Genomic DNA, 20400 nt, shown 5'->3' on the forward strand with positions numbered 1-20400 from the left:
GAGAACATCGCGGAGAAACTTGAACAAGGTGACTTTGAAAGTTCGATGTTCGAAGCGACACGCAGAGAGATACTCGAAACGGGAGGGCAAGACATCAACCCGGAAAATATTGTCCGCAGAATGACTAGCGACGTGAACATGTGGAACGCAATCAATAGAGCAGGTCAACAGGCAGATCATGACTGCCTTACAGCGGAAATTGTATGATGAACAGCGAGTAACGATATCGGCAGAGCAACCATCGCCGGGAATTTCTCGCCCAGAGTAGACTAGATTCATCGTCGAGGACTAGTTGAGTAGACCGCGATAAAGCAACGATAAAGGTCGTCGGAGCACCAGCGAACTGACCTCGACACTTGGTTGGTTGGCTCGTTTTCTGGAGAACCTCTCTTCTTCCGGAGAATTTTCCGTTGGAGTAGGCTGGATTCACCGTCGGGGACTAGACTGAGTAGTTCGCGAATAAGATTTTAGTAAAATCGGCTCATCGGGAAAGTGGGACGAAATGGAACAAGAAGGGGACCGAAGGGCTTAAAGGAGGTTCGGTGCTAAATGAAAAATTGGTATCGGGAGAACTTTTTTCGCCAGGGAACTCTCCGTCGGCGTATGCTATATTCACCGCCGGGGATTAGACTGCGTAGACCGCGACGAGACACTACCAGTCGTGGGTCGTCACCAGTGAACCGGATGCCCTGCTCCAACGGAATCGCCGAGCTGACCTCGACACTTGGTTGGTTGGCTCGGTTTCTAGAGAACTTTTCTCTCAGGGGATTCTCCGTCGGAGTAGGCTAGGTCCATCGTCGGGGACTAGACTAAGTAGTTTGCGAACAAGTCGGGAGCTCAACGAGTTAGTAGTGCTGAATGATACGCGAAGGGAGTCGTGGTGCTGAAGGGCACAAGGGAGTGGAGGGGCTCGGTAAGTTAGACAATCAGCTAGCTTTCCGACTGCCATGCAGAAACTGCCAGCCTGTTTGTATAGTCGAGAACTGGCGGTGTTCCGAGGAGTGGTGCTGTAACGCTACTGAAGGAACTAACTACTAAGTAGTTGAATTAGAGTGGGTGTTATGCACATTAAAAACTCCTCCCCGAAGTGAGGCCGTAAGGTAGTGCCGGGGAAGAATCTAGTTCTGGGCAAGAACAATAGTTTTAGCGAGTCGGGTGGCAGCCCAAACCCGTTCCGTGAGAGCTCGGGTTTTGTACAGTTTTTCCTGCTTACTCAGGGCTTTTTGAAAGTTTTTTTTCTTGCTGCCTAAAAAAACGAACACACAGGTATCATTGAGCTGAAGCTATAAATTCAAGCGATTTAGCACACATTTTGTGATGTTTTGCATCTTTTAGATGACATGCTAATAGCAATTTCTATGGGGATTCCAAAGGTAGCCGCACTCTTCAATCTGTAACTCCAGAACCGGAGGTTGGAATTAAATGAAATTCAATAGCAGCCTATGAGAACGTGGTATCTTTCATTTGAGACTAAGCTTGATAAAATCGTTTTGGCACACACACACACATATATAAGCACACACAAGGTAAAATATTGCCGCAAACTCCAAGATGTCTGATCTGCGCAACCAAAGAAGGTAACAACCACGTTACAGGAGGCCCGCTATGTCAGGCCTTCAAGCAGGCGACAGCAACGAAGTTACAGTGGAGGTAACGCAAAACAACCTCAACCACTGCGACACAGCACTACACTTGCTGCAGCAATCTGTAGAGGAGTCTAAATGCGATGTAGCTATCATTTTGGAGCCTCACCGTATCCCGGCCAGCGATGGAAACTGCATAGCAGATAACGCAAAATCAACGGCGATTTGGGCGACGGCGAGATATCCTTTTCAGGGAGTGCTTTATCATGCGGATGAAGGCTTCGTAATCGCCAAAATCAATTGAGTTTTCTTATGCAGCTGCTACGCACCTCCGCGGTGGACGACCGATTGTTCAACGAAATGCTTGATAAGTTGACAGAAGAGCTTATTGATCGGAGACCAGTCGTTATAGCCGGCAATTTCAACTCTTGGGCAGTAGAACGGACGATGGTAACTTCCCCGAGATCTGGAAGCGACTGTGGATGCCATACGAATAGTTGTGGAAGTTATGATGTTTGCGCAGACGCAAAAGAGAAGAGGAAACCGTTACTGCGGAGTGGTTACACTGGGCGTAAAAACGCCTTCAACAGCACAAGTTGGGCCGCAATCATCGATTCGCAGCACAGACTGAGGATTCTCGAGTACCTCTATAGGATTCGGAGGAGCTACTTCCAGAACCGGCAACGAAACTGACGCCAGAAATTGAAGTGTAAGCGTAATAACTGGCATTACACAGGGTTCCATACTCGGCCCAATTCTTTGTAATGCTATGTACCGCGGAGTACTGAAGCTGAGTCTCCCCAGGGGCGTGAAGATTGTCGGTTTTGCGGACGATGTGGTGCTCCTAGTGATCGGCGAATCACTAGGGGAAGTAGAAGTACTCGCAACGGAGGCGATAGATGTTGTGGAAAACTGGATGCGCGAGAATAAGCTGACGTTAATTCACCACCACAGTTGGTTTTGATAAGCAACCGAAAGGCAGTGCAGCAGGCAAGAATTTCGGTCGGAGAGTGTATCATCAACTCAAAGCGGGAAGTTAAGCAACTGGGAGTGATGTTAGACGACCGGCTAAGCTTTAATAGCCACATCAACCACGTATGCGGGATGGCCGTAAAAGTGATCTTGGCACTATCTCGGATCATGCCCAACAATACGGCGATCAGCAGCAGTAAAAAGCGACTACTGGAGAGTGTCGCCACTGCGGACGAAGAGGAACACATCTCGGCTGAACAGCACGTTCATGCTGATGGCCATGCGGGTGTCAAGCGCGTATCGAACTATCTCTTGATAGCTGGAACGATTACCATTAACTTTCTACTCGAAGAAGATGGCGAGTGTTAAAGGGATCGAGGTACGAGAGGAGTTCGTAAACGAGCCCGAACTGACATCTTAAGCAAGTGGCACCATTAGTGGGATAACGCTGTAAACGGGAGATGGGCCCATCGACTAATTCCATACCTTGTCGGTGTGGGATAAAAGAGCGTACAGTGAAGTGAACTTCCACATGACGCAGTTCCTGCCTGGTCATGGCTGTATCAAGAAGTACCTGAACACGCTACACGAGATCGCAGTTCTGCTTCGCGTGCTGTGTTGCAGAGGAAACGCCTGAGCACGTGGTCTTTGAATGAGAACCGTTGTCGGTTAATATGAATAATATTGTCCAAAGAATGTGCGCGGACAAAGAAAAATGGGACGCGGTGAACAGAACAGTCGCTTAGATAATGTCAGCGTTGTAACGAAACTGTCGAGAGCAGCAACGACCAGCAACGTAGCAGTATACGGCCTCGGGTCTTTGAAGCAGCGATGAACCGGAAGTTTCGCTCCAACCGGAATCGCCAAGTAGGTCAGCGGAATAAAGATAAAGTAGGGGGGCGAAAACTGAGATCCACCAACGGAGACTAGATAGAGCGCACGCATTATCGACGGTAGGCCGTCGTGGCGCCTGAGAACCGGAAGTCATCCTCCCTCTGGAGTCGCGAGACTGACCTCGGCACCTAACCGACCAGCATCGAGATAACGGTTTCGAGAGAAACTTCAACGTCGGGAAATTTTTCCATCGGAGTAGGCTAGGCCCACCACCGGGGACTGGTTCGAGTAGACCGGGAAGTAGCACCGGCAAATGGTCGTTGGGGAGCCTGTGAACTGGAGGTCCACCAAGAACCGCAGGACCAACCTCGGCATCTGACCGGGTAGCATCGGTTTCGGAAGATCTTCCACTGCCGGGGAACTCTTCGTCGTAGTAGGCAAGATCCACCGATTCAGATTTTTGAATTTTGCCAATAATAAATTACCTTCTATTTTATTTCTGATGATATCCCACGTTCGACAAGGAACATTTGATAAAATTTATGTATGAGTAAATGTTTAAATTTGAAATTGATGAACTCTAGAGCTCCTAGGACTCCAATTTTTCGTATTCTGCCAAAGGTCACAAAGTTCCCATTCTATCCCTGATTTTTTCAAATCAGTGAATTGCCAAAAATGTGCGATTTGCAACATATAGTTGATGCGTTATTAACGTTCGCTCTAGTTTTAACAATTGTCAACGGATTTCAATCAAACCACTTGCAAACGATCGGGAATTCATTCAAGTTTCTTGGGCTGAATATGTTGGTCAGGTCAGATAACCGATTCCGGATTTATACGAAAATTCCGTGGGGTCTGTCCGAGGGTCATTTTAGCTATTTTCTTTAACTTTTCAACATCTAGCTATAAGTCTGGTATTATTATATCCCGTACATAATCAAAACTTGAAGTAATTTTGGGATGGTAATGGCCACATCCGGGCATCCTGGAACCGGTTCTGGGGGACCTAGTAAATCCGAAATGCGTTATCTTTACCAAAAGGCATATCAAATATTGCAAATTTTCATGAAAAATACACAACGATGCAAATTGCATGCTCATAGACTATTCCTGGACCCTTCCGAAAGCATCCGGGACATCCAAGAACCGATTCCGAGAGATTTCCTGGAACGGATTTCCGGAAACAGCAAAAAATGAAAAAAATTTAAAAAAAATTATACCTGTCATGCGGCACATCAAATTATTTCACCGTGATGATGTATGATCAATGTAATCTTGTTTAGGTCATCTAGACATACGGGGATACTTTAGTACCGCATCCGGATATTCTGGAATCCGGTTCTTCGGCACAAACATTTTTGGTAAATATGCGTGTCATGCGGCACATCAAATTACATTAGTTTGATGATGTATGCACTTTGCGATCACGTTGTATGTCATCCGGCCACAAGGGGACACTTTACGACCGGTTCCGGATATTCCGGATGTTCCGGAATCCGGTTCATCGGACCAAACATTTTTGGTGAATATGCCTGTCATGCGGCACATCAAATTACTTCAGTTTTATGATCTATGAACTTTGCAATCACGTTGTTTGTTATCCGGCCACAAGGGAACACTTTACGACCGGTTCCGGATGTTCCGGAATCCGGTTCCTCGGACCAAACATTTTTGGTGAATATGCCTGTCATGCGGTACATCAGTTTGATGATTTATGAACATTGCGATCACGTTGTATGTCATCTGGCCACAAGGGGACACTTTTCGACCGGTGTCGGATGTTCCGGAATCCGGTTCTTCAGCCAAAAAAAAAAAAGAAAAGAGATGAGGGATTCAAGCCAGGAAAAAGACATCAAAACATAAGTCGTCTGTTGCAACTGCAATACACTTTTTCACTAGTGCTACTGGTTGTAACAAGTGATCACATTGAATGCATGTTATGTACTGTATCGTGCTTCTTGCAAACAAGTGTATTGCAGACGACTTATGTTTTTATGTCTTTTTCCTGGCTTAAATCCCTCATCTCTTTTTTTGTCTGAAGAACCGAGTTCCGGAACATCCGGAACCGGTCGAAAAGTGTCTCTTTGTGGCCAGATGACATACAACGTGATCGCAATGTTCATAGATCATAAAACTGATGTAATTTGATGTGCCACATGACACGCATATTTATCAAAAATGTTTGTTCCGAAGAACCCGATTCCAGAATATCCGGATGCGGTCCTAAAGTATCCCCGTATGTCTAGATGACCTAAAACAAGATTACATTGTTCATACATCATAACGGTGAAATAATTTGATGTGCCGCATGACAGGCATATTTTTTCAATTTTTTCATAGATAAGGCTTGTTGTTTCCGGAAATCCGTTCCAGGAAATCTCTCGGAATCGGTTCTTGGATGTCCCGGATGCTTGCGGAAGGGTCCAGGAATAGTCTATGAGCATGCAATTTGCATTGTTGTGTATTTTTCATGATAATTTGTAATATGCCTTTTGGTATAGATAGAACATTTCGGTTTTATTTGGTCCCCCGGAACCGGCTCCAGGATGCCCGGATGTGGCCATTACCATCGCAAAATGACTTCAAGTTTTGATTATGTACGGGATATAATAATACCAGACTTATAGCTAGATGTTGAAAAGTTAAAGAAAATAGCTAAAATGGCCCTCGGACAGACCCCACGGAATTTCCGTATAAATCCGGAACCGGTTATCTGACCTGACCAACATATCCATGAAAGTTCGGCCGGAAATGAACTGGAATTCTGGCTGGTTCCAGTTCGCATTTCGGCTCCAGTGACACAACCGATTCTAACTAGAATCCAACCAGAATTCCAGTTCGTTTCCGGCTGAGCTTAACTGGGATACAGCCTAAGAAACTTGAATGAATTCCCGATCGTTTGCAAGTGGTTTGATTGAAATTCATTGATGAGTGAAAAGTATCACGGGGACGCAAAGGTTAATAATAAGAGATTTTAGGGAGAAAATTTATAGAAAAACGTATTAAAGAAAGGTCATACACTCAGGTTTTTTACGCGGTTTTTTTGCGCGTTTTTTACGAGGTTTTTTACGCGAATTTTCCAATTAACGCGATTTTATTTTACGCGGATTTTCCAATTAACGCGGTTTTTGCAAAATCCTTTTCAATGCAAAGACTTAGACTTTTTTCTGAAAAAAAATTTCTAAGTCCTTTTAACTGCAATGAATTTTTGTTATTTTTTATTTTGCGCAGATTTAGCAATAAACACGGTTTTGCAAAAAATATTCTAAGACCTTTTGTATGCAAAAGACTTAGTAGATTTTCGGAAAGATGGAAGAGACGGGTCTGGAAGACTTCTTATGGCCCGCATCCCAACAATATGGGTATTTTCGGAATGGACTTGAAGAGTAGATGCCAGAAATTGATTTTTGACGCCATTTTGAAATCCAAGATTGCGACTTCCGGTTTAGCGAAATTCGCTATAACCCAATCAATACGGGTATTTTTGGATGTTGAAGTTGTGGTACAAATAGTTTTAATTAAACAGTAGAATTTACTTAAATTTAAGCAATATATTTAATTTGAATAAATTCAAACCCCCAACTCACACCACATACGTCTCTTTCTTCTCTCTTCCATTCTCACCGCACTCTTCTGGATTAACACATAAAAATATTTTGCATTTTGCTGGTTTATGATAAGATCTTATATTTGAGGGTTGTGTAAATCCGGAACTTGCTGCTAAGACGGTTGAACCCGGATTTGAGATTTCCACGGATCATCAAACGACACTATGTCAACGAGCCGATAATTTTAACCAAAAACGACTTTATTTATCCGAAACAACGTGTATTAGGTAAAACACAAGTTTATTGAGGTCCGTCCTCGAGTGATAAATTTATAATGACTAACTGATTTACTCTTGCGTATCCCTTTATACGAAGCCTAGCAGAAAATTGCACAATTGGCGAATTGAGATGCATAACGGGAGTGCTAACGAACGTGATTTCCTGCTGTTTCGTTTGTAATTTCGCATTATTTCCTATCGTTTCCTGTGCTATCAATAATCTATCGACTACTAGGGTGGTACTAATATAAATTCAATAGGGTTTTCTTATAACTACTAATTCGACAAATTTTCAATGAATCAAGTATGCGCTAAAAAGGGTGTTTCGGATGATTGCCCAGATTTTCTATGTGGGAATTTCAGTAAACCGGATGTCGCCATCTAGAATTGTCTCCTACTCGTTAAAACCATTCCGAAAATACTCATATTGATTGAGTTATAGAGAATCTCGCTAAGCCGGAATTCGCCATCTGGGATTTTAAAATGGAGTCAAAAATCAATTTTTCGTGGAAAACCTTGCGTGGAAGGTGCAGATTTATTTATTTCTGGCACCTACTCTTCAAGACCATTCCGAAAATACCCATATTGTTGGGGTGCGGGCCATAAGGAGTTTTCCAGACCCGTCTCTTTCATCTTTCCGAAAATCTTCTAAGTCTTTTGCATACAAAAGGACTTAAATATTTTTTGCAAAACCGTGTTAATTGCGAAATCCGCGCAAAATAAAAACTGCCAAAATTCTTCTAAGTTCTTTGCATTTGAAAGGACTTACAATTTTTTTTCCAGAAAAAAGTCTAAGTCTTTTGAAAAGGACTTAGAATATTTTTGCAAAAATTGCGGTTATTGCGAAATCCGTACAAAAAAACTTCTAAAAATATTCTTTTTAGTCTTTTGCTGAGTTTTTTACGCGGATTTTCTAATTAACGTGGTTTTTTACGCAGATTTTCCAATTCACGCGTCTTTTTACGCGGTACGTATCGCCCGCGTAAAAAAACCTGGGTGTATTCTCGTTTAATTTCCTAAACGGTATTTTTTCAAAAGAGGTATAAGCTGCAATTTTCCAAAGACTCCCTCATAGTCTCTCGTGGTACCATTGACAAAAACTTCATACGATGTGGGTGGGGGTCAAAAAACGTCCAAATGATGTGAATTTTGGTACTTGAAATTACTTTGACATTTGTTACAATATTAAGTGCGGGGGACGGCGCCGGGGTTTGGATTGTTTTTTGTAATATCCTACTAATCATCCGCATTCGGAATTTAAAAAAACGAAAGACATTTCAGATCTATCTAGAAATTAGATTAGATCGATCTCTCAATGATGATAATTGTTAAAGTGTTTATTTTAGAGAGATTTTTACTAGCATACGTAGGTCTTCAAAATATTTTGAACCATGTTGTATAAAACATGAAACTCCGGTTTAAAAAAGTTTTGAAAAAAAAATCCTTCATTATGCAATGGCGCTACCTGTCTGAAACATTTGAGATATCAAATTAAATCATCTTTCGCGTCTTTGCGCATCGCGCTTCGCTTAATCCCTCCGGGAATTTCTCGTTTCCTTCATTAAAACACCCACTTGGAAGCCGGCCGGGTAAATTGCAACGAAACCGCAATGCTGTTAGTATCTGTCATGTAGTTACAATCGTGCACCACTTACCTGCCACTGCGATGACGAGGAAGTTAATCAACGATGCAATTAGTCTCAGCTTCGTGTTCATAGTGAAGCGGCACGGCACTATTACCATTAGGCTGTAGTACGACGAGTTGTGCTGATAATTTGCCGCCACCGAGTCACCATTTCGCGCACCAATGGTTGTTGGTTTTTCACTGCTGCTCCTGTTATTTTTTCTCACTCACCCACTCTCCAGTTTAATCCAGCGGGTTGCTCAATGCCGCGACTCGCACTCTAATTTGAGTTCGCATTCGCAATGACATTTTTGTAATTAAATTCACTCACGTACTTGGGCAGGAACTGCATTTGCCCGGCTAGTTTTATTTTCAATTAAGCGTACATGTGCTCGCAAGCGTAAACAACACTAGTTTCTGTGTTTGAAGTGGGAAAGAGGTAGGTTGGAAAATAGTCGAGTCGAGCAAACGACACCGTAGGCGTCCTAGTTCGATTCAATTCATGTCAGCCAAGGAACCTACGCCTACGATGTCGCCATAAGTGCTTCGATGGGGTGATCAATAGTGGCACAAAGTGTAGCCCAAAAATGATCGGAAGAAAGTCTTTGTCGGAAACCAGAAGCGACGCTTTACTAAGAGCGCCTTCAAAATAGCGTTTTAGTCAGAAGTTTCGAATTATTTTGCCCGTAAGGGTATATTTCCAAATTACTTATTTAGACCACCCCGATATTCAGTCCTAGTCGGTAACGAGCGAATTGCATAATTCAAATGAGATGATTTCTTTTTTGGTACTAGACGAGGATGTGGAAACCTTTTACTTATTATTATGTATATATTCACATGGATCTAAGTTATATGAAAACTTCCTACTTTATCTTCGCATTCTTCTCCCTACCCTGATACATTTTTTGTTCCTAATGTGTGCCGTGCCCTATTCGTAGTTTTTTTTCCACTGTCCACGTTGCCCACTACCACTGTCGACAAATCTTCCGGTCGACATAAATATTTCACTTTTATCGTGAAAAACCAGCTGGCCGTGGTTGACTTTGAAACGAGCAGAGTTCAACTTGATATAATATGTGAATGTATGGTTGGCCGAACGGGCGGATGTGCGGAACAATGGAAGGGAAAACTCGCTGCGGCCTGCGCCGGAAACCCATGGGCAAGCAACCGCATTTCGGTTCGCACTGGCCGGGAGCTTCCCTAGCTACACGGTCAACGTCACCGTCAGCTCTCGGGAGAGCACAGTTTGTTTTGCTCGTGTGAGGAACTACGGACGGTGCTCGACGACACGCGCGGTTAGCCAACCGAAACGAGCCAAAGGAAACAGGTCATGGAAAGGAGCGACAAATTCATATGCACTGTGTGCCGTGGGAAGTTGCGACCACGGTAGCAGCAAACGACGATTCTATTATTAAAATCCCTCTTGGTTGTTTGGTGGCTAAATGTTTGCTGAAGGAATCCAGTACATACTTGCAGCTCGCTTGTTTGCTGTAGACGCTGCGTATCACAGAACCGTTGTGAGATACGTTGCGTCTTCATGGTGAAATGGTTTTCCACATTTCATGGATTACATTGCTTCAGTGGCATGCATGCTGACGAAACAGGGTAAGTATTTTCGGATCTTGAAACACAATGGAAGAGTGGCGATACATTATTGACTTATGTGAGCAAGTCATGCTTTGGAGAGTAGTGAAACATAATGTATATAGCGTGCTGTTTTGAATATACGAGACAATGAAGATACACGTACTTGACGGAACAATTTCGAGGAGCATACATAGTATGTGCAGAAGATGATTGAAAGTTTTGTAATTTGTCCATCAAAGTTTTAGGATAAATTGCAACAAAATTCAGTTACCGCATGTTCACATCGATGATAAAATAATGGAGAAGCATGGTAGCTGACAATCATATTAAATTAAAAAGGTTACAAATGATGTAACACGTTGAACCGAATGGCAAGATATGGGTGATTGGCGTGTACAACTGTACATTCCTATATGGCTGTATCATTTGGATTGTTAATGATTTGAAGTGAATATGTGTAGAGTAGAATGGGGTCAAATAGGTATGGGGTACAATAGGTATAGGGCAATATCTTTGCTATGTTATTGCAGAGATTGCTCTTGTAACGTGAATTAGATACCGTAAACCGGGGTGACTTTGATCATCGGGGTGACTTTGATCACTCGAAACTTTTTTCGTAGATCGCTTATCAAACCAGAATAGTCTACCGAATCAATTTAGTTTGAAATGATTTTTACTCTAAACTTATGAAATACTGGTTTGTTATACTTTTTGAGCATTTTGTTCGGTTTTTGGGTACAAAAACTACAAACAACCGAAATTTAACTTTACCTTATTTTTACGAAGCTTCATAAAGTGTCTATTTTTTATGAAACAAATAAATCTCAGATTTGAGCAAGAGTAATAAATTACAAGCAAGATTTTATTTTCCTTTAGAGTGGGATGTACCAAATTTACTTTTAATAGTTTATTTATTTTAAATACAATTTTTTGTGAAACTAGTTGGCAAGTATTTCAATTTTTTTAAAGCTAAAACTCGCAACTTTTTTTATTGTTCGATATTCCAACGTGTTAAAATGGATGAAACATTTTGTACATTGATAACGCACTGAATTAAACAAATTTTAGGAGTTTTAAAGGTTTTCAGAATCTTTTATTCTAGTTGGACACAAATTATACGAATTTTGGTTACTCGAATTTTACAGTACATTGAATACTTTGTATAATACCAATTAACATCTATTTAACAATGAGCATCTTTCCAGAATTAGTTTAAACAAACATTTGAATGAAAAACATTGACATCAATAACTTAATGTGGGTGAACATGCAGGTTATCAAAGTCACCCCGGAATACGAAAACGAACATCAACTTGAAATCAGTTTTGGAAAAATAGCTGTAAGCGGACAATTGTAGGTAAAACCATCCAATCTTGTTCTCCTTACATCAGTACATGATTTAAAAATATTAAACTTGAAAAAAATGTGTTGCGTCTAAAAATATGCAATGATTACTTCGAAAAGTGATCAATGTCACCCCGGTTTACGGTACACGGTAGAGAAAATCGTTGACGGCTGTCATTACGGTTGTTGCTGTGGATCAGCTGTATTAGTTACGGGGTCATTTATGTTTTCACGTGTTTTTCTGCGAAAATGCATTGTATTTCGTCCTCAGTACAGTACATTTAATCAATCTAAAAAATGTCAAGTGAGTTTTTTCTTACGTAAAAATTAATACTGAAAACGGGTATTGCGTTGGTTTTTCGATAGTTTAGTTTTCAAAAAAATACGGACATCACCATGAAACAACTTGGGGGTACGATAAGTCAGCCGTTTGGAGGCACTATATGTCACTACTATAAGGGGCCGTTCATAAACCACGTAGACTCATAAGGGGGACGGGGGGTCTGGCAAAAGTCTACGTTTGTCTACGAGGGGGGAGGGGGGGTCTTTGAAAAAGTCTACGTAGACTTTTATTTTTTGTTATTCTCGTATTACTAATTATAAATGGGATTTAAAGAGAATTGTATTCAAAATATCGGTCTATTCAGTATTTATGCAGACACTTCAAAGCTAGTACACTATTGAGGTAACTACTCGTTAAGCGACCACTCAACCCAGAACCCACGATTTTTTTGGACAACCTCACACAGTTTTCTTGCGTATATTTCGATATAGTTTTGATCTAGGAATAATACAAAATGACAGTTTCAAAGACGATCGCCCAAAATTCCTCTCGACGGAAGATTTTGACTGTGAAATCATCTGAGACACCACTAGTTAGTAGACATGCATGGACCATTAAATGCATGAACCACAAAAACGTAAAAAATGGTCAAAATGAAGCATTGTAACAACAAAACACCCGATTTTTAACAATAAGTGGATTAATTTTATTTTTTATTTATTGATTTCGGTGGTTAAAGCAGTAGTGTAGTTAAACTTCTACAACAAAGTGTTCACTCGAGTTAATCAGTTTCTCTTGCAATCATTTACACTGATTTCAAAATCTTTAAACACCCGTTAAATTTTACGTCTATATATTGAAATTTGTTCACGAAAAGTGAAATTTGTGTGCATGTTTGGTTTATTATTTTAGTCTAGATGATAGTACACATCGACAGTATTATTTCGTAAATGTTTCTTATAATTTAACAATTTTGAATGCACCAGTAAGGCTCAAAAAATGTTTAGCAATTCTGCATTGTTCACACACTTCGGCCAAAATTTAAGCTAGTTATAGCAATATATCTTTTTACATATATTTGAGTGACTAATCTTGAAAAGAAGTATTCCGAACGTTGAACGAAAGAAGTACACAAACGTTGGAAAGCACCTTGAATTGGTACTAATTGATTTGATCAATCATAGACAAAAAACAAATGTGAAACACCTTTCTTTAATATTTAAAAAGCTTGAAATAAATCTGAACGCTAATTTTTAATTGAACATTATAATGTGCTTCTTGCTAAATACACATTTCCCGCGAATAAAAAAAATTAAAAGTCTACGTAGACTTTTGGTGGAGGGGGGGGGGGTTGGTAAAAGTCTACTAAGGTCTACTAGGGGGGAGGGGGGGTTAAAAATTCTCATATTTCGGTCTACGTGGTTTATGAACGGCCCCTAATGTAAATTTGAATTATTTTTCCAGGAAAATTGTTCGTAATTTCGTGCGAAAAATTCTAAACCCAAGTGAAGAGGACATAAAGAACGCAATTTCATCCGTTCAAGATGGCGCCATCAGCCTCCAAAGGAATTCAAGGTTTCGCTTGAAACATTGCGTGCTCGCTTGAGAGGAAAACGCTCGTCATCAATGAAAGTGCGTAGACATTTCGAGTGAGTTAACCCTCTACTGCCCAAATTTTTGTTTCCCTTCAAAAAACTTAAAAGGACTGTTTTTATGATGAGAAAGCTGAAAAACATGTTGCCGGTTTACGAAAGTTGCGGGTTTTCCAGTTAAATCTCAAAATATGTAACCCGCCAGAAGCCGGGGTTGGGCAGCTGGGCCAACAAAAATTTAAAATATTTTTTTCTCACTAAAACATTCGAGATGATTTTTTTTCTGGGAAGAACACAGAGGTGGGAAAATACCGGTTGAGTATCGGTGCGCTAAACCAAATCTCCACACGTGTTTGTGTTTCCTTTACATTGTGTGCGGTCTTATCGCTGGTTGCGTTTCAACGAGACACGAAAACCAGACCGTGTTTCGTTTAGACACCACCGCGGTTTGGTTTTTATTTTCGTTTACCGGTGCACGAGTATGGGAAGGAAATACGAGAATAACGAAACCAAGCTTCGGTTGTGTATTCGGGTTGATGTTTATCGGCTATGCTAGTGCTGCTAGTATTTTTTATTAGGGAGTCTAAACAAATTTCTTTTGGGTATAATATAAGGTATTTTTTCGGTAATTGGAAAAATAAACTATGTTCGTGGTCATAAATGACGTTCCTTAACTCAATATTGCGAAATTTTCATAATGATTTATCATCAGGAAGTTTACAACATGGGAATGTTTGGTATGGGAAACTGCCCAAAAATCGAAAGTAAAAGGAAATTTAATAGCCTCCGCTATTTTTATATCTAAGATAGCAGATCAAAATTTAACGTGACGGTATATTCAAGATATTCTGTCATCTAGAATCACGCGACATGGACATTTTTAATATAAAAAAATATGTCAAAAGATCGCAAATTGATGTCTGCCGTCATTTAAAATCTAATACGGCTATATTCAATACTACTGGCATTCAATAACGTTTCAGTGGTAAAAAAATCATGAAACAATGGTATTTTTGATATCAAAAAGTTATTTAGACATTATAAATTGTTATTCGTCGCCATTTTGCATCTCAATATGGTGTTATTTTTATGACGATTTAGCATTTAAAAGCAAGCATATTTAAATAGGCATATGGTTCCAAGGAAACGAAACTTGAATTGCGTCGTAAATTAGAAAGGCGGAATTATACTAAAAATGATGGCATATTCATGATGATTTATCAACTAGCAGGTCGTTTTACATTTTTTGTTGTAATGAGACAGACAATTTCGTGATTGGTGACAATGCGAATAATTTTTTTTTCATTCGAATGTTTGCGCAACATTTTTTTTAAATTTAATGGTTCTGCAGTAGATTTACAAACACATATCGACTGGTATCGCCGGAAATATTTATTCCTTAGTTCCAACGGCGGCCCATTATATGAAAGTGTTCTTGCTATTCGTTATTTGGTTGCTGATCAAATTTCAATATTACGGCAAACTACTACTGTAAAGAAACTTGCCAATAATTTTTATTTTCTTGAAAACTCCAAGATGTGTCATAATTTTTCAATTGAATTGTACTACCACACGCAAAATAGTTCTTTTCTCGTTTCCCTCAAATTTCCAGATTTCAACTAAAAGATCATTTTATATCATGATTTCAACAAGCAGATAATGAATTTGTATGATAGGTGGGAATGCATCGAAGAGGTTTCAGTGGGATTGACAACACAAAATAGTGTATTGTACATTTTACTACGATTCTGTTGAACCCCGCCAAAAGGCGGGGTTGGGCAGCAGAGAGTTAACAATATAATATTTCACTATGCTATATTTCACCCTAAGGAGGAAAATTTGGTAAAAACCAAAATTTTTCACTAGGGTGAAAATTTGTTGGTAAAACCAGTCTAAAACTAAAACACACTTTGTGTTTCAATCAAACGACTGATCAAACGTGATGTCCAGTTCGAGCAGAAGTTTCGGCTTCACTGTGTCTCATCGGCATAAACAGAACTTCTGCTCGAACGGGACATCACGTTTGATCAGTCGTTCGATTGAAACACAAAGTGTGTTTTAGTTTTAAGGGATTTGCGTCAAGCCGGCGCTAATCTATTCCGACAATAAGTTAGTGTCGGTTTCTGATGAGGCGAAGCGGAAACGCAACTGAGTATGAATATAATATTTGCTGTATGTTTTTGAAGTAGATAATCAAAAAACATGATAAAAACCTGTTTTAATCCACCTAGCGGTGCAATTGTGCCTTTCTCATTTCTCTAAACTATGGCACGGAGGCTTTTTATGTTCAACATAATTGTGGAAATGTCCATTACATTCTTAGTACACTTTGCACTTATACACAATGGCATGCCAGCCACGAACTTGATGAGCTACGTGTCGACGGTGAAACACTTGAAACAAAAAAATATCATACTCCATTAGCCTAATCAGCATTAGATCAATGTTATCTGCTTGCTAACTCATTTTGTCATGCAGGGGTGGGTATGTGAGGAGGGCGAAAGTCCCATGAACGAACGATTCCCCAGCTTAAATTGGTATGCTTTGTGATATAGTGGTGGTTTAAAGATAATGGGGTTGAAAGAGAGGGGTATGAGGGCTGGATGGGGTGGTGGTCTGAGGGGTGATTTAAGGAGATTTTTAAACGAGGGGAGTGAACAGTAGAGCGGGGGTGTAACCCCTCCCCGTAAACCATCAACTACACCCCTGTTAAAATCCAGAAACCTTATGCGAGTCGAAAAAAAAATTTGGCCGGGATTAGGTTGACGTTTTTCAAAGTGATTGCATAATCTTTCTATATGAGAATGGCAAAAATATGCCAAAATCCAAAAAAGTGAATCATCGTCAAATTTTTTTTCGAGTTTGCATCAAATCTCGACGTTTCATGCACCTTGAACACATTTAGCATCAAAAATAAAAATTCTATTTTTAATTTTTCCTATAGTTTATATGAGAAATTTTTGTGTGGCCGCACTCTGAAACCCGTAATTCCGGAACCAGAATTCCGCTCGATCCAAAATTCAATAGCAGCCGATGGGAAGGTTGCACCTTTCATTTGAGACTAAGTTTGGGCAAATCGGTCCAGCCATCTCTGAGAAAAATGAGTGACATTATTTGATACAGACGCACATACATACACACACACATACACACATACATACATACACACATACACACACACATACAGACTTTTTCCGATCTCGACGAACTGAGTCGAATGGGATATGACACTCGGCCCTCTGGGCCGGGATTAAGTTGACGTTTTTCAGAGTGATTGCATAACCTTTCTATATGAGAAAGGCAAAAAATTAAGTAAAGGCCCCCAAAAAATGCTACGAAACGCAAACGTGATTGTCGCACAGCTAAGCAACCATGTGAGTCATAATGCACAACTTCAATTCCACACTGAGGTGACGACGAGGACACCGAAGAAGTCATTTGCAAGTACAAAACCAGACGCAACTGCTGAAAAAATATGTTTTGTCAACATTTCCTTCCGCGGTTTCATGATTTTTCGCAACATTTGTCACCTTATCATTTTCTTATCTGAATGACGTCCATGGACAAATTAATACCTAAATAAATATTTATTAATTATGTATTAATTTTTAAATAATCGGCAGTATTTATATTCTTTAAATACAAGTTGAACTGCTGAGTTTCTAGGTGTGTACATTGTTTTATTTACTCTCGAATCTAGTGATTTATCGTATCCCCAGATTTTAAAAACATGGAAAAAAGTACCATCGCCTTATTGGATTTAGCTTGAAAATTATTTAGCCATGCACAAAATCATTATTTCCAAAACGTTGCCAGATGAATAACCGTTCCAAAGAGTTCTTGTTTGTCAAAATCAGTGCGAAAATACCAACGCCAAAAAAACTGACTTACTTGACCCCACTCTGCTCTAACATCAAATGCATTCAATTTATTCATAATATAGGTAAATATACGCAGCCCTACAAGAGAACGTGATAAAATATCAAAGAGCTCACATTTCAAATTCACCCATTTGCCAAAATCTATATCATCTGTGATTAGTCCAACCGTTTCTGTATCTGAAGATAACATCATTTTTTTTTAGGTCAAGTCAAGGTCAACCCGATTAATTTGAATTAAAGCCATCAGATAGCACTAGCGAGTGTGTAATATTCTAGGCATTCTTTAGCTTAAGATCTTGGTTTTTTAGAATATTGGCTTTTTCAAAAATGCACGTTTGTGGATCAAGAGCTGCCTAAAAGCAAATGATTTATTTCAAAAATTATCTACTAGCCAGTGTTGGGGAGCGTATGGAAAGCTCAGTACATATATGGTAGAATAAGTTCCAAATTATAATAATTTAGGAAGATACTGTTCGGAGTTTTTGCGGAGGTTAGAATTGTTTGATTATATTAAAATTGATTTAGATTGTATGAGCCAGGCTGCGTTATTTTGTGTGAATTTTTGTATCTCAAGTCCATGAAAATTGAAGGGCAGATAGTTAAGGTTAATTCTACCGAAAGACACATTTTAAAAAAATTCCAATTTCAATATACTAATCTCACGAATAAACAACATTTTTTTCAAAATTTCATTGCAAAATACTCGAAATTGAACGAGTGACAGTGAATCTACGGAGGCACCTCTTCGAAAACATGTTTTACGAAGTACATCATAACTCAAAATCTACTAGATCAATCGTTTTGAAAATTGCATTGTTCTTCTTCACAGGTGACTGCAGCCTTTTATTTTTCTCGCTTTTGAATTTTTTCGTAGCTCCTTAGAATCCAAAAACCCGATCTTCGCTAAAAAAATTAATTAACATGTTATTGTAAAAAATAATATCAATAATTTTGTAAAAAGCTCCCGTAAACACTTGGGCAATGATACGAAGAAGAACGGTGCAAAATTTCAGAACGATCCAGGACATTTTGAGTTATAGTGGAGTCACTCACACATTTTTCTAGATTTCGCAATAAAAAAAATATGTTGTTCATATGTTGCTTTATTATGTATATGGAAATTGAATGAATAGACTAACACTTTCTGTATCAAATCAAACGCAAATATTTTTCACCAAAAAACCTTGTGAATAGACTAATTCAGTATGGAGTCCAATATAACTCCAACGTATTTGACTTGATCTGCATTCATAATTCGCTTCATCGTGAAAAAAACCATTAAAGTTTTATTTGGATTACCTGATAATTTAACTTGTTGGCACCACTGTTCGACAACTCTTAATGCTTGTAGTAAAAAGTCAAAGTGCAGTAATTAGTATCTGGTAATCGTCAGCAAACCCGTAGATTTGTAACAGAACGTCACCCTGAGGACAGCTGCAAATACTAGATTTCCTTATCTCTGACTTTCTCAGTGACGAGCAAAGAATGCGGTTACCAAACATTGCGTTTATGCAACTCGAGTTTTGTTTATTTGTTGTACCTTCACCGACAGATCCCTTGGTCCCAATTGTGGTTACTTAAACTAGTATCGTTTCAGAATTGACATTATTTTAGCTTTAATGAAATTCCTTTTTGAAGTCAAAAGCCGTCGCCAAACTGTTAAAAACACGCTGAAGTCCGGTAACAGCACTTTGGCGCTCATAATTGGTTCTCCTTAACGCGACTCGCAGAAGAGAGTTATTGCGTAGAACTTGAACGTGAGCTTAAAGATCCAGGCTTCCGAGGATTGTAGGGCAAGCCACCCTGGCAGACAGTAAGTCCGTGATGAACAGGGCTCGAAAGCAGTCCCTCCGGATGCTTAGAGTGTCGAGCTGTGTTAACTGACAACGGTTTTCGTAGCTCGGCAACTGAAATCTGTTTTACCAAGGAAGATGTCGGAGTGCAAAGCGTATGAACCGGCGTTGGATAACCTCGATTCTGTTAACGCCGTTCTGGTTGTACGGATTTCAAACAGCAGAATAATATTCTAGTGTTGAGTGAACCCAAGCTGTCATGATGACTTATCCTCAATGAATGATGTATGTGGTTTGAATGTTAGTGCCGAATCCATGATGACTCCGAGATTCTTGACGTGAGAGTGTTTTGGAATGCTCGAGTCGAAGAAATGGCTGTTAAACTTAATCGGATAGCGTTTTCGCGTGAATGTAACGATTGAGCATTTACTCTGGTTTAAAATCATTCTGTTTAGATCACAATCCGTACTAAAGTTCTCTAATTCACTATGAAGAGACTCGGTATCGGTTTTATCTCGTATTTGTCGAAAAAATTTCATGTCGTCGGCGAAGGAAAGGCGGGGTGCCTGTAATTTGATATTGACGTCATTAAAGTAGAGGATGAATATCACTGGGGCGAGATGGTTTTCTTGAGGGATGTCGAATGTAGCGAATAATGGTGCAGATAGACAGTCCTTAATACTGATTTGGAGTTGCCTTCCATCGAGGTAGGAACGAAATCAGCGCAGTAGTAGGGTCTAAAACAACCAGCTCGAATAGTTTGATACGGCACTTAAACACTAGATTCCCCGATAATTATCAATGTTCGATTTGTTTCCTTTTTGCCTTTCTCATATAGAAAGGTTATGCAATCACTCTAAAAATCGTCAATCTAATCCCGGCCCGGAGGTCCGTGTGTCATATGCCATTCGACTCAGTTCGTCGCGATCGGAAAATGTCTGTGTGTATGTATGTGCGTATGTGGAAAAAATGTCCCCTCTGTTTCTCAGAGATGGCTAAACCGATTTGCACAAATTTAGTCACAAATGAAAGGTACAACCTTACCATCGGCTATTGAATTTTTCATTGATTGGACTTC

General features: G+C 39.8%; 1 protein-coding gene across 3 annotated transcripts in view; it reads right to left on the reverse strand.

The window, feature by feature from the left end:
• Positions 1-20400, reverse strand: part of LOC131683823 (basement membrane-specific heparan sulfate proteoglycan core protein-like) — a 171344-nt gene that overhangs the window by 75716 nt on the left and 75228 nt on the right. For all 3 annotated transcript variants that reach the window (XM_058966153.1, XM_058966155.1, XM_058966154.1), the window contains exon 3: positions 8871-9256. In XM_058966153.1, coding sequence (XP_058822136.1) covers positions 8871-8958 — 88 coding nt within the window. In that variant the 5' untranslated portion in view covers positions 8959-9256. The remainder of the gene's footprint in view (positions 1-8870; positions 9257-20400) is intronic.

The sequence above is a fragment of the Topomyia yanbarensis genome, chromosome 2 (genome assembly GCF_030247195.1).
Source record: "Topomyia yanbarensis strain Yona2022 chromosome 2, ASM3024719v1, whole genome shotgun sequence".
Classification (NCBI taxonomy): Eukaryota; Metazoa; Arthropoda; class Insecta; order Diptera; family Culicidae; genus Topomyia; species Topomyia yanbarensis.